Source organism: Pseudophryne corroboree, chromosome 1, assembly GCF_028390025.1.
Source record: "Pseudophryne corroboree isolate aPseCor3 chromosome 1, aPseCor3.hap2, whole genome shotgun sequence".
Lineage (NCBI taxonomy): Eukaryota > Metazoa > Chordata > Amphibia > Anura > Myobatrachidae > Pseudophryne > Pseudophryne corroboree.
The window spans coordinates 273836073-273849344 of record NC_086444.1 but is presented as its reverse complement, the minus strand read 5'-3'; the positions used below and the strand labels follow the sequence as shown (position 1 = coordinate 273849344).

At 46.1% G+C, this 13272-nt stretch overlaps 1 protein-coding gene across 1 annotated transcript in view; it reads left to right on the top strand.

The window, feature by feature from the left end:
• Nucleotides 1–11063, top strand: part of LOC135057032 (selenoprotein M-like) — a 31734-nt gene extending 20671 nt beyond the window's left edge. Inside the window, exon 4 of the mRNA XM_063962931.1 lies at nt 10823–11063. Coding sequence (XP_063819001.1) covers nt 10823–10966 — 144 coding nt within the window. The 3' untranslated portion in view covers nt 10967–11063. The remainder of the gene's footprint in view (nt 1–10822) is intronic.
• Nucleotides 11064–13272: the final 2209 nt, after the last annotated feature.

Below are 13272 nucleotides of genomic sequence, written 5' to 3'. Positions count from 1 at the left end.
ATGACGTATGATGCGGCACACGTGGCCCGGCTCCGGATGGCGCGGGGACGTGTAATGTGAGAGAGTAGAGGAGGTTTCTGCAAGGTTGCTGTGGCAATGCACGGAGCCGCTCTACGTCATCAGGGGGCGACAGGCTGGGGGAAGTGGCCGCGCGGGAAAACAGGGAGCGGAGGCGTGTATTTAAGGTATGGTTGTTTGTTATTACATGTGTGGTTCTTGAAAAAGGTGTAAACCGAAACGTTGAACAAACGAAGCTGACTCTGGTAGTCGTTTATTCTTACTGATCAAGACCTGTGAGTGCCGCCTTGTACATTGGATAGATTGGGGCTTTTTTGACTCGGGAAGGCACCAGGGCAAGGTATTTTTTATTTCAGCAAGTGAGTCCTGGCATTTTGGCTTATTTTTATATATATATATATATATATAGCATGTAAACGGCGGCATTTCAAGGACTTATTAGTTGCAATAAATGTAGGTGACAAACACCATGCAATGCTGTTAACGTTTCAGTTTATTAACTAAACTTTCGTCAGAACAATTTTCAAAAGAACAATTCTTACCTTTATAGAAGAACACCCTGTGCGTCTAGCGATGTGTGTCTCGTGCAGGGCGCCCGGCCGGTGACGTCACAATCCTGCGACGTGCGTCTTACGGCGCCCTGTCCGAACAGACTGTAACCATAACAACAATATAAACAAATTGTGAAACCATCACCAATAGATAAAAGCCTGGAATATGCACAAGTTGGACACTGGAAAGAAATTGATGAGCCCACAATGCGCCACCATATTGGTGCAGAAGGTGAACAAACTGCATGTTATTATATTATGTATAGGACATGCAGAGCAGACCATCATCATCATAGCAGTGTAGCACAGTGTTGGCCTCATAAACATAACTTAAGCAAAGGCGTAATCAGTATTCCTAAATAAATCTTAATCATGCAATATCACTGGTCCCCTGTCCTAGAAGCATGCTCAATGGAATGACAACGTGTATACAATAAATCATAATCAAAGGAAACAATTTAAATTAAGCTGCTCATTTAAACCCATAGGGGCAATCGTGTTCAGTTTGTGAATCCAAGTGGATTCCAATTGAAGTAACTTGCGTCCCCTGTCACCGCCCCTGATGTTAGGGGGAACCTGATCGATCATTTTGTAGCGCAAAGTTGCTAAACTGTGGTTATGAAGCTTAAAATGTCTAGCCACCGGCTGCTCAGAGTCCGTTCCCTCCAGGGCTTGGCGTATTGATAGTCTGTGGTTCGCCATTCGTTCTTTAAAGGTGCAAATAGTCTTACCTATATAGTATAGGCCACATGGACAGCGTATGTAGTAAACCACATACTGGCTGGAACAAGTCAGCACATATTTGATGGGAATACGTTTGCCAGACTGGGGGTGCGTGAAGAATGGGCCGGTTTCCAGATAGCTGCATGTGATGCAACCTGTGCATCGGTAGCAGCCAGGTTTTTTGGTTAGAAAATGAGTCTTAGTGGTAGTGGTTCGTCCAGTAATATCATTTTTCACCAGAAGGTTTTTCAGACTTCTTCCTCTGGTGTAGCTGGGCATGATCTTTAGATTCTTGAACCCCTTGAGGTCGGGGTCCAGGGTGACGATTGGCCATAATTGTTTAGCCATGCGCATATTGTATGTGCTGTGAGGGTGGTATTGTTGCACAAAAGGTACTTTATCCTTGATGTCATTTCTGTTGGCAGCCGGATTGAGCAATTCATCTCTAGGGAAAGCCAGTGCCTTACGTTTAGAGTTCAGCAGATCCCTGCGTCTCTAGCCTCTTTCTAAAAAGAGTGTAATCATATCATCAATGGCCTCAACAGCTTTAGGGTGAGTGTCAGAGATACGAGGAATTGTGAGAATGGCAATCCACTGATACATGCAGGCGGGTGTTGGCTGGATGCATGTAAGTAGGTATTACGATCCGTGGGTTTTTGGTATAGATTGGTTTGAAGAACTCCATCTTTAAGGGTGATCTGAACATCCAAATAATTTACGCATTCAGAGCTGATGGTGAAAGCAAATTTGATGTTATCATCCATATTGTTGATCTGCTGTATTGCTGAAGATAGAGCTTCCTCAGATCCATGCCAAAGAAGAAACAGATCATCTATGTACCTCGTGATCCAAATGATCCCTTGAGAGAAGGGGCCCTCTGAGAGTAGCAGTTGTTGTTCTTTCATGAACATGAAGGTATTAGCGAAGGTGGGGGCCACACAGGACCCCATCGCACACCCCCGTAGCTGCAGGAACCATTTTCCATCAAAAAGAAAATAATTTCGTTTCAAGGTAAGTCCCAAGAGAGTAATAAAGAATGATATTTCGGGACCAGCATATTCCGGATCACTCAGTAAGAGGTTCTTAGTGGCTAGAATACCCTCGTCGTGGGGAATGTTCGTATATAGCGAAACTACATCTAAAGTACATAAAATGCAGTCTGTAGGTAGGGAGGTAAACTGTTTGAGTTTCTGTAGGAATGTGGTCGTATCTTTAAGATACATGTTTTGCTTTTGTACAATAGGTTGAAGATAAATATCAAGGTACTGTGAGATTTTGTAATATAGTGAATTCCTAGCCGAAATAATCAACACTATGGATGATAACATCAAATTTACTTTCACCATCAGCTCTGAATGCGTAAATTATTTGGATGTTCAGATGTTATGCACACCAGTGCCAGCAGGAAAGTACTGGTGTCAGAACTGTTATGCACTCCAGTGTCTGCAGGAATGTACTGGTGTTTGAACTGTTATGCAAAACAGATGGACTCACAGACAAACTGGGGGATATGACATAACGTACACAGAAGGTGATAGGGTAACAAAATACACACAAAGTGAACAGAGAAGCCCAGAGGCTAAGGAACTGGGTATCTCCCTTGTATTAGAACTGCTAAGATGGAAAAAGCAAGATGTTGTGTTTTAATACGTAGAGTACCCGAAATGCTGTTGCTAAGGGCAACAGCAAAACCCTAAAGGGTTACCAACGGGTGTGGCAGTAAACTCCTTGGTCAGAGATGGAATGATAGACACAAGGAGAATCTCCACAATCCTAATTCTCACTTGCAGTGCACAGGTTTTAGCTTACTGCCACTAAACTGACCCCTGACACCTAGCACAGTGAGACAGGATTAGACAGGCAAGTCTTAGAATACAGCCGCAAACTTGCTAAGTTCACAGAGTAGTAACAGAACCCCAGCAAGCTAAACGACTGACTCCAGTCTTACTGCTAGGTCTGGATTGGCAGAGTGTAATACCAAATTCCCAGGCCTATTTGCAGTAAGCAACAAACAAATACAAAGCTACACAGTACTGGCTAACGTTCATGAACTGACTAACCAACAAAGATTCAGCAGCATCTGCTTACCCTGAAAAGAGGCCTTATAAAGCAGGTGCTGTCCACGCCCCACTCAGACCTCACAGACTGTGAGCACAAAAACCAGCACCGGATCCCCTGCCGTGCACAGAGCCTATAACCACTGCACAGCAAAAGACCCGAACCGGAGTATCAGCTGCGCTCAGGTTACTCCACTAGCACTTGTCTCCCGGTTGCCATGACGACGTGGCAGCACAGGGCAGGAGACCCTAACAGTACCCCCCCTCTGACGAGGGGTCAAAGAACCCCTACCACCGGGTTTATCGGGGAACTGCGAGAAGAAAGAGCGTATCAGTCTGGGGGCATGAAGATCACAACTGCGCACCCACGACCGCTCCTCCGGGCCATACCCCTTCCAGTGCACCAAAAATGACAGCCGACCCCGAACCACCTTGGAGTCAAGAATCCTTTCAACAACAAACTCCCTCTGGCCACGTATCAGAAGAGGGGAAGGTCTTCCACTGGTAGAAGGATTACTAATCGCCCGTTTTAAAAGGGAACAATGAAATGTTTTATTGATACCCAAAGAACGGGGCAGATCTAACTGAAATGCCACCGGATTGATAACCCTGGTGATCTTATAAGGGCCGATGAACCGGGGCCCTAACTTATGAGATGGCTGTCTCAACTTCAAATTCTTGGTAGACAACCAGACGAAGTCTCCTAATTTGAAGCTGCAGGGTCTTTTCCGCTTATCAAAAACCCTTTTGGTCACTAATGACACAGACACAAGGGCTTTCTTCACTTTCCGCCAAATACCTCTAAGGACCGAAACCACAGAGGAACCACCAGGCGTGGAGTCCAGGGGGTCAAAAGAATTGGCCTTAGGATGATGCCCATACACACAAAGGAAGGGAGAGATCCCTGTAGCAGAGTGAGCCGCGTTGTTATAGGCAAACTCCGCCATGGACAGATGAGCAACCCAGTCAGTCTGACACTTGGAGACATAACACCTGAGGAACTGCTCCAAGGACTGGTTCACCCTTTCAGTCTGCCCATTAGACTGCGGATGGTAGCCTGACGACAAGCTGACAGAAATCTGGAGATCGGAACAAAATGCCCTCCAGAATTTGGCCACAAACTGGGATCCGCGGTCAGAGACCACATCAAGTGGCAACCCGTGGAGACGCACAACATGCAGCATAAATAATTCAGACAGGCGCCTGGCTGATGGCAGCCCAACCAGTGGAACGAAGTGCGCCATCTTCGAAAACCTGTCAACGACAACCCAGATGGCTGTCATCCCCGAGGATTTGGGCAAGTCCACCACAAAATCCATTGAAATGTGGGTCCATGGCTTAGATGGGATAGAGAGTGGATGTAATGGGCCAACAGGAACCCCTCTAGGAGTCTTATTTCGGGCACAGATGTCACATGCCCGAACCCACTGATCCACATCCTTAGCCACCGAGGGCCACCACACCGCCCTAGATAGCAACTCCCGAGTTCTGGCAATACCCGGGTGACCTGCCGACTTCTTGGCATGGAATTCCAGGAACACTCGCTGTCTTAACCTAGGAGGCACAAACAAAAGACCTACCGGAAGGTCTGGAGGAGCCTGCTCCTGTGCTCTAAGGACTAATGATAAGAGGTCCTGGGTAATGCCCACTTTAATACATGATGGGGAAACAATGGGCAACGGCTCCTCGGTGGTCTCCTGGATTGGAGCAAAACTCCGCGAGAGCGCATCAGCCTTGATGTTTTTTGACCCAGGGCGATATGTTATCAAAAAATTAAAGCGAGCAAAAAACAAAGCCCATCGTGCCTGCCTGGCATTGAGACGCTTCGCTGACTCTAAATATGCCAGATTCTTATGGTCAGTGAGAATTGAGACCACAAACTTAGCCCCCTCAAGCCAGTGTCTCCACTCCTCGAGTGCATCCTTAATAGCCAACAATTCCCGGTTACCCACGTCATAATTCATCTCGGCAGGCGAAAATTTACGGGAAAAGTAAGCACAGGGATGAAGGCGATTATCAGACACTCCCATCTGAGAAAGCACTGCCCCAATACCCATCTCAGAGGCATCCACCTCCACCACAAAAGGACGCTCTGGATCTGGGTGTCGCAGCACCTTGGCCGAAACAAATGCCCTTTTGAGACGGGCAAAAGCCGCTTTAGCCTCACAAGACCAGTGAGCAACATCCGCCCCTTTCTTAGTGAGTGCCACCAAGGGCGCCACTATAGACGAAAATCCAGCGATAAATCGTCTATAAAAATTCGCAAAGCCCAGGAAACGCTGAAGCGCCTTCAAACTAGTGGGCTGCACCCAATCCAGGACTGCCTGTACCTTGGAACCCTCCATTTGGAAACCTTCTGGGGAGATAATATATCCTAGAAATGCGATTTGCTGAACTTCAAATTCGCACTTCTCCAGCTTCGCCCCAAGCCGGTGGTCTCTGAGTTTCTGGAGGACTAAGCGTACATGCTTCCGATGTTCCTCCAGGGAATGGGAGAAGATTAGGATGTCATCTAAGTATACAACTAAGAATCTATCCAAATATTCCCTGAGCACATCATTCATGAAATCCTGGAAGACTGCCGGGGCATTACAGAGCCCAAAAGGCATCACCAAATATTCATAATGCCCTGAGTGGGTATTAAAGGCAGTCTTCCATTCATCCCCCTCTCTTATTCGGATTAGATTGTACGCACCGCGTAGGTCAATCTTAGAAAAAATGGTGGCAGTACGAAGCTGGTCAAACAAGACCGAAATGAGAGGCAGTGGGTATGAGTTTTTAATCGTGATACGGTTCAATTCCCTGAAGTCGATGCAGGGTCGCAACGAACCGTCCTTTTTACCCACGAAGAAGAACCCCGACCCAACTGGAGACTGTGAAGGTCTGATAAATCCCTTAGCCAAGTTCTCCTGAATGTACTCTGCCATAGCCTGAGTCTCAGGACGTGACAGGGAGTACAACCTGCTCTTGGGAAGCTTAGCATTTGGCAACAAATCAATGGCACAGTCATAGGGGCGATGGGGAGGTAGTACCTCTGCAACTTTTTTGGAGAACACGTCCGCAAAATCTGCATAACACCCTGGCAATCCTGGCAAACTTAGCTGCGAGAGCCTGACTGGAAGGCTCAAGCAACTCCTGAAACAATCAGTACCCCAACTAAGAATCTCCCCAGAGACCCAGTCAAATTGAGGATTGTGGGCCCTTAACCAGGGTAACCCCAACACCAATGGGGCAAAAGTACAGACAGTCACATAAAAGGACAATTTTTCAGAGTGTGTGGCTCCAATAAACAAAGAAATCTGGCTAGTGCAAGAGGTAATTTTACCTTGGGATAATGGTTCCCCGTTTAACCCACAAATCTCAATTTCCGATGCCAAGGGTACTAAGGGAACAGAGTGTTTCAGGGCGAATTGGCGGTCCATAAAAACCCCGTCGGCCCCACTGTCCACAAAGGCCTCAGTCTTGACAGTTTGACCGAGGATCTTCAAGGTCACCGGAATGATAAAAGTCTTCTTGGGAAATTCTGACTTCTGGCCTGACAGGATATTTCCCATCACCCTCAGGCCCTGAAGTTTTCCGGCTTTTCTGGGCATGATACTACCACATAACCTTTATTCCCACAGTACAAACACAACCCCTGCTGTCTCCTCCGCGTCTTCTCACGCGAGGAGAGGCGGGTAGCCCCAATCTGCATAGGCTCCTCAGAAAATTCCTCAGAGTCTGAGGTTCCCTTGGGAAGGAAGGAAATCTCAGTCTCCCTTTCAAGCCTACGCTCTCTCAGCCGTCTATCCACCCGGATGGATAACTGCATGAGCTGATCCAAGCTATCAGGCAAGGGATATTGTACCAGTTGGTCCTTTATCTGGTTAGAAAGACCTCTTCGGTACTGGTGTCTCAGGGCTGGGTCATTCCACTGGGTATCATGGGCCAACCTCCGAAACTCCGTACAGTAAACCTCAACTGGCCTTCGCCCTTGCTTAAGGATCGAAATCTGAGCCTCGGCTGAGGCCGTCTTGTCAGGGTCATCATACAACATGCCCAGTGCCGTAAAAAAAGCATCAACACTTTTAAGCGACGGACAGTCAGGCTGCAACCCATATGCCCAGACCTGTGGGTCTCCTTGTAGCAAGGAAATCACTATGCCCACCCGCTGAATCTCCGACCCAGAAGACTGAGGCCTAAGCCGGAAGTATAGCTTGCAGCTCTCCTTGAAACAAAAGAACTGCGAGCGATCTCCAGAAAAACGATCCGGGAGATTTACTTTCGGCTCCTTAACCCCTGCAGGTGCTGCTGCTGCGGGAGCTCCGCCAGCAGCCTGGGAGGTGTGCATTTTAATGGACAAATCATTAAATTGTCGAGTCAGGACCTGCACCTGATCGACCACCTGTTGCAACATATTTTGAGGGGTATGCTCCATATTCCCACAAAATTTCAACAGGAGTATTAGGCTGCTGAATATGTTATGCACACCAGTGCCAGCAGGAAAGTACTGGTGTCAGAACTGTTATGCACTCCAGTGTCTGCAGGAATGTACTGGTGTTTGAACTGTTATGCAAAACAGATGGACTCACAGACAAACTGGGGGATATGACATAATGTACACAGAAGGTGATAGGGTAACAAAATACACACAAAGTGAACAGAGAAGCCCAGAGGCTAAGGAACTGGGTATCTCCCTTGTATTAGAACTGCTAAGATGGAAAAAGCAAGATGTTGTGTTTTAATACGTAGAGTACCCGAAATGCTGTTGCTAAGGGCAACAGCAAAACCCTAAAGGGTTACCAACGGGTGTGGCAGTAAACTCCTTGGTCAGAGATGGTATGATAGACACAAGGAGAATCTCCACAATCCTAATTCTCACTTGCAGTGCACAGGTTTTAGCTTACTGCCACTAAACTGACCCCTGACACCTAGCACAGTGAGACAGGATTAGACAGGCAAGTCTTAGAATACAGCCGCAAACTTGCTAAGTTCACAGAGTAGTAACAGAACCCCAGCAAGCTAAACGACTGACTCCAGTCTTACTGCTAGGTCTGGATTGGCAGAGTGTAATACCAAATTCCCAGGCCTATTTGCAGTAAGCAACAAACAAATACAAAGCTACACAGTACTGGCTAACGTTCATGAACTGACTAACCAACAAAGATTCAGCAGCATCTGCTTACCCTGAAAAGAGGCCTTATAAAGCAGGTGCTGTCCACGCCCCACTCAGACCTCACAGACTGTGAGCACAAAAACCAGCACCGGATCCCCTGCCGTGCACAGAGCCTATAACCACTGCACAGCAAAAGACCCGAACCGGAGTATCAGCTGCGCTCAGGTTACTCCACTAGCACTTGTCTCCCGGTTGCCATGACGACGTGGCAGCACAGGGCAGGAGACCCTAACATCAGATCACCCTTAAAGATGGAGTTCTTCGAACCAATCTATACCAAAAACCCACGGATCGTAATACCTACTTACATGCATCCAGCCAACACCCGCCTGCATGTATCAGTGGATTGCCATTCTCACAATTCCTCCGCATTTGTCGTATCTCTGACACTCACTCTAAAGCTGTTGAGGCCATTGATGACATGATTACACTCTTTTTAGAAAGAGGCTAGAGACGCAGGGATCTGCTGAACTCTAAACGTAAGGCACTGGCTTTCCCTAGAGATGAATTGCTCAATCCGGCTGCCAACAGAAATGACATCAAGGATAAAGTACCTTTTGTGCAACAATACCACCCTCACAGCACATACAATATGCGCATGGCTAAACAATTATGGCCAATCGTCACCCTGGACCCCGACCTCAAGGGGTTCAAGAATCTAAAGATCATGCCCAGCTACACCAGAGGAAGAAGTCTGAAAAACCTTCTGGTGAAAAATGATATTACTGGACGAACCACTACTACTAAGACTCATTTTCTAACCAAAAAACCTGGCTGCTACCGATGCACAGGTTGCATCACATGTAGCTATCTGGAAACCGGCCCATTCTTCACGCACCCCCAGTCTGGCAATCGTATTCCCATCGAATATGTGCTGACTTGTTCCAGCCAGTATGTGGTTTACTACATACGCTGTCCATGTGGCCTATACTATATAGGTAAGACTATTTGCACCTTTAAAGAACGAATGGCGAACCACAGACTATCAATACGCCAAGCCCTGGAGGGAACGGACTCTGAGCAGCCGGTGGCTAGACATTTTAAGCTTCATAACCACAGTTTAGCAACTTTGCACTACAAAATGATCGATCAGGTTCCCCCTAACATCAGGGGCGGTGACAGGGGACGCAAGTTACTTCAATTGGAATCCACTTGGATTCACAAACTGAACACGATTGCCCCTATGGGTTTAAATGAGCAGCTTAATTTAAATTGTTTCCTTTGATTATGATTTATTGTATACACGTTGTCATTCCATTGAGCATGCTTCTAGGACAGGGGACCAGTGATATTGCATGATTAACATTTATTTAGGAATACTGATTACGCCTTTGCTTAAGTTATGTTTATGAGGCCAACACTGTGCTACACTGCTATGATGATGATGGTCTGCATGTCCTATACATAATAACATGCAGTTTGTTCACCTTCTGCACCAATACGGTGGCGCATTGTGGGCTCATCAATTTCTTTCCAGTGTCCAACTTGTGCATATTCCAGGCTTTTATCTATTGGTGATGGTTTCACAATTTGTTTATATTGTTGTTATGGTTACAGTCTGTTCGGACAGGGCGCCGTGAGACGCACGTCGCAGGATTGTGACGTCACCGGCCGGGCGCCCTGCACGAGACACACATCGCTAGACACACAGGGTGTTCTTCTATAAAGGTAAGAATTGTTCTTTTGAAAATTGTTCTGACGAAAGTTTAGTTAATAAACTGAAACGTTAACAACATTGCATGGTGTTTGTCACCTACATTTATTGCAACTAATAAGTCCTTGGAGTGCCGCCGTTTACATGCTATACACCACTCGCTGCAAGGCGTTTGAGGAGGGCTCCCAGGCAAATACCACCTACGGAAATTGAGTGCCGGCTTCATCTGCAAATATATATATATATATATATATATATATATAGTAGTTTTATTCTAAGCAAGTAAGCCTGTAAATGCTTATTCTCTCCACTACCTTCTCACCACCACCTTATCTCAGTCAGTACTAGTACAGCCTGCACTGCATGCATTGGAATTAATATCTAATTTCCTTGCTGGAGCAGTGTGCAGTGTTGTCACCAGCTGGTACAATCTGTAATCCTTCCATATTTCCCCTGTGAGACAACGGCCCAGTCGCAGGTGCACAAACTGTGACCCTTACTGTTACTCCAAATACAAAAAACCATGCCCCACTTCTCTAATGTAATGACCAGATACTGTATGTCCTGAAAAAGGCAATGATGCTATACAGAAGCCTATCAAGCTATTGTCAGCCCTCATCCTAACCCTATTTCCATTTAGCCCAATCACCATTATATTTTCTAGGTGGTGAAAATAAGAGAAAAGACAGCTGATGAGATTTCTGCAATCCTGGATGATGCAGGATTTTACAAGAAATCAAAGAAAGGAGAAGAAGTTCCAAAGGAATTCCAGCATCTCCCACTGAAAGCACCAAGGGACGAGCTGTGAGCTACTAAGGCACCGATAAGGTTAACCAAGAAACCTGCAGACTTCTTCTGTACACTGCGGCAATAAACTGAGAACTTCTCTCCAAAGGGACTTTGTGTAAGCTTGTCGTTTTATAATAAACTTTTTGTAATAACGTATATTAGAAGTGTATTGTTTCTCAATCACTGTATAGCTGGCACTTAATCAAATGATTCTATAAATGTTAACAATTAAATTGGCAAGAGCAGAGAGAACAGTACAGGTCAAAATAACACTTACTGTAGGGATCATTGATTCCTATGGCGAACAGCCCTCTACACACAAGTATTCCCACAAATATACTGTAGGATGGGTCATATACTTAGTTTTGCTGCAGGCCACTACTGAGCAAAATAAACTAATTTACTATTATATTGATATTGTCTCATTCAATAACTAGTAAAGGAACCTGTGACAACAATCTGTCACCTCCCAGCCCCCTTAGCCTGTGCCCCACCCCTTCACTGCTCTGCCCCACACTCTGTCCTGCACACCCTGTCCATTGATCTACCCCCCCATCTGTACTGCTCCCCCACCGCTCACATGCCCCATTGTGCCGCGCTGTCCCACTCTGCCACCCCCAGCTTCTACCCACTCCCTCCCAGCTGCACATACTTACCTCACAGCGGGTCATCTTCCTCTCCTGCTAAGGTCTGTCCCATCTTCCAAGCAGTGGGATCCATTGGAGGGGCGGCGTATGTTCCTGGTGCTCACTGCACATGTATATTAGAGATGGAACAGAGCTTAGCAGACTATTATATAGATATACAAAATCTGCATATATTACATAGGCTGGATTCAGAGTCGCATATAAAAGGGTACATTTACTAAGCAGTGATAAGAGCAGAGAAGTGAGCCAGTAGAGAAGTTGCCCATGGCAACCAATCAGCACTGAAGTAACATCTATAATTTGCATATTATAAAATGATACAGAGCTGCTGATTGGTTGATGGGGAAATTTCTCCACTGGCTCACTTCTCTGTTCTTATCACTGCTTAGTAAATGTACCCCAAAGTCACAATCACGGCCCCTTGCAGTGCCTGTAAATCTGTGCAAACATTCAACTGTATCGGGAGTCACCACTATAATCTACATTTGCACCAGCACTCTCAGTGCAAAAGAGTCGTCTGAGGTGAATCTTTACATACAATAGCCCCTGAATAGCCAGCAACTCTGTCTACATGCCCATTATACACCTACGGGACACTTACCCTATGCGCAACTGCCCCGCCATGACCCAGTAACACTCATACGCCCACAAGCTAGACGCATCAGAGATCCACATGACTGAACTGCTCGTGATTACTGTTTTATATGCAGGTTGCACGGCATGTGCACTTTGTTTATGATTGCGAGATCAGTTTTCATTTGGACCTGCAGGCAACTCTGAATGTGCATGTTTGTACGCTGTGTTGATGTTCACGCAATGGAGCTATTATCGTCAGGCTGCGCATGTGCTGCGATCGCACTGCACACGCGCCAAGGTACCTTTGCGATTCTGTACGCAGTGCGATTTTTATAGCGGAGTGATTGACAGGAAGGGACCATTTGATGGCGGTAACAGGGAGTGGCGTAAAAAATGCAGGCATGTCACGCCCCTTTTTCAGGGCGTATATCTTTCAGCTGCAATTATGTACACAGAGAAACATGGGGCCAGTGTCGCTAATGTCGCAGTCAGTCTGCGCAGCCATAGACTCACTCGGGGATTTGATGTTCCTCGTTACTGTGTGGGGGCTGCGTGTGTGTACAGAGTTGCTGAGGACTCTGCGGTGACTCAGGTGGGCGCCTATATTCTTTTCTATTGATTGGCAATTCTGTAGCCTGTGTAGGCATGTGTGTACAATCATGAATTCAGCCCTGTATCATCAGTGTCCAGTTTGGGTGTAAACAAATAGAAATGTGTAATAAGCAGCATAGGTCATAAGGAACAATGGAAAAAATGTATAGTCTTGGCGCCCTCTTTTGTTAACACTATAGTGTCAGCAGCCTCCCTGAATAGAGAAGTGCCGTCCCCCTATAGAAACTCGAAACAGAAGTTACCAAAAAATGCAGGTGGTGCTGCTAATTGTATACTAAAAAACGTCAGACTCTGTATCAAAAATGTATTAATTTAATGTTATAAATAACATAAAAACAAACACAGTACAACAGTTAATAACCACATAAGTGTTAATGTGGCACGACACAGAAAATAGATACAAATGCAGTCTATAATAATACACACTGAATGTGAGTAGCTGTCACTGCAAGTATAAAAGGTTGGATGCCGATTTTAGATCTATTGCACA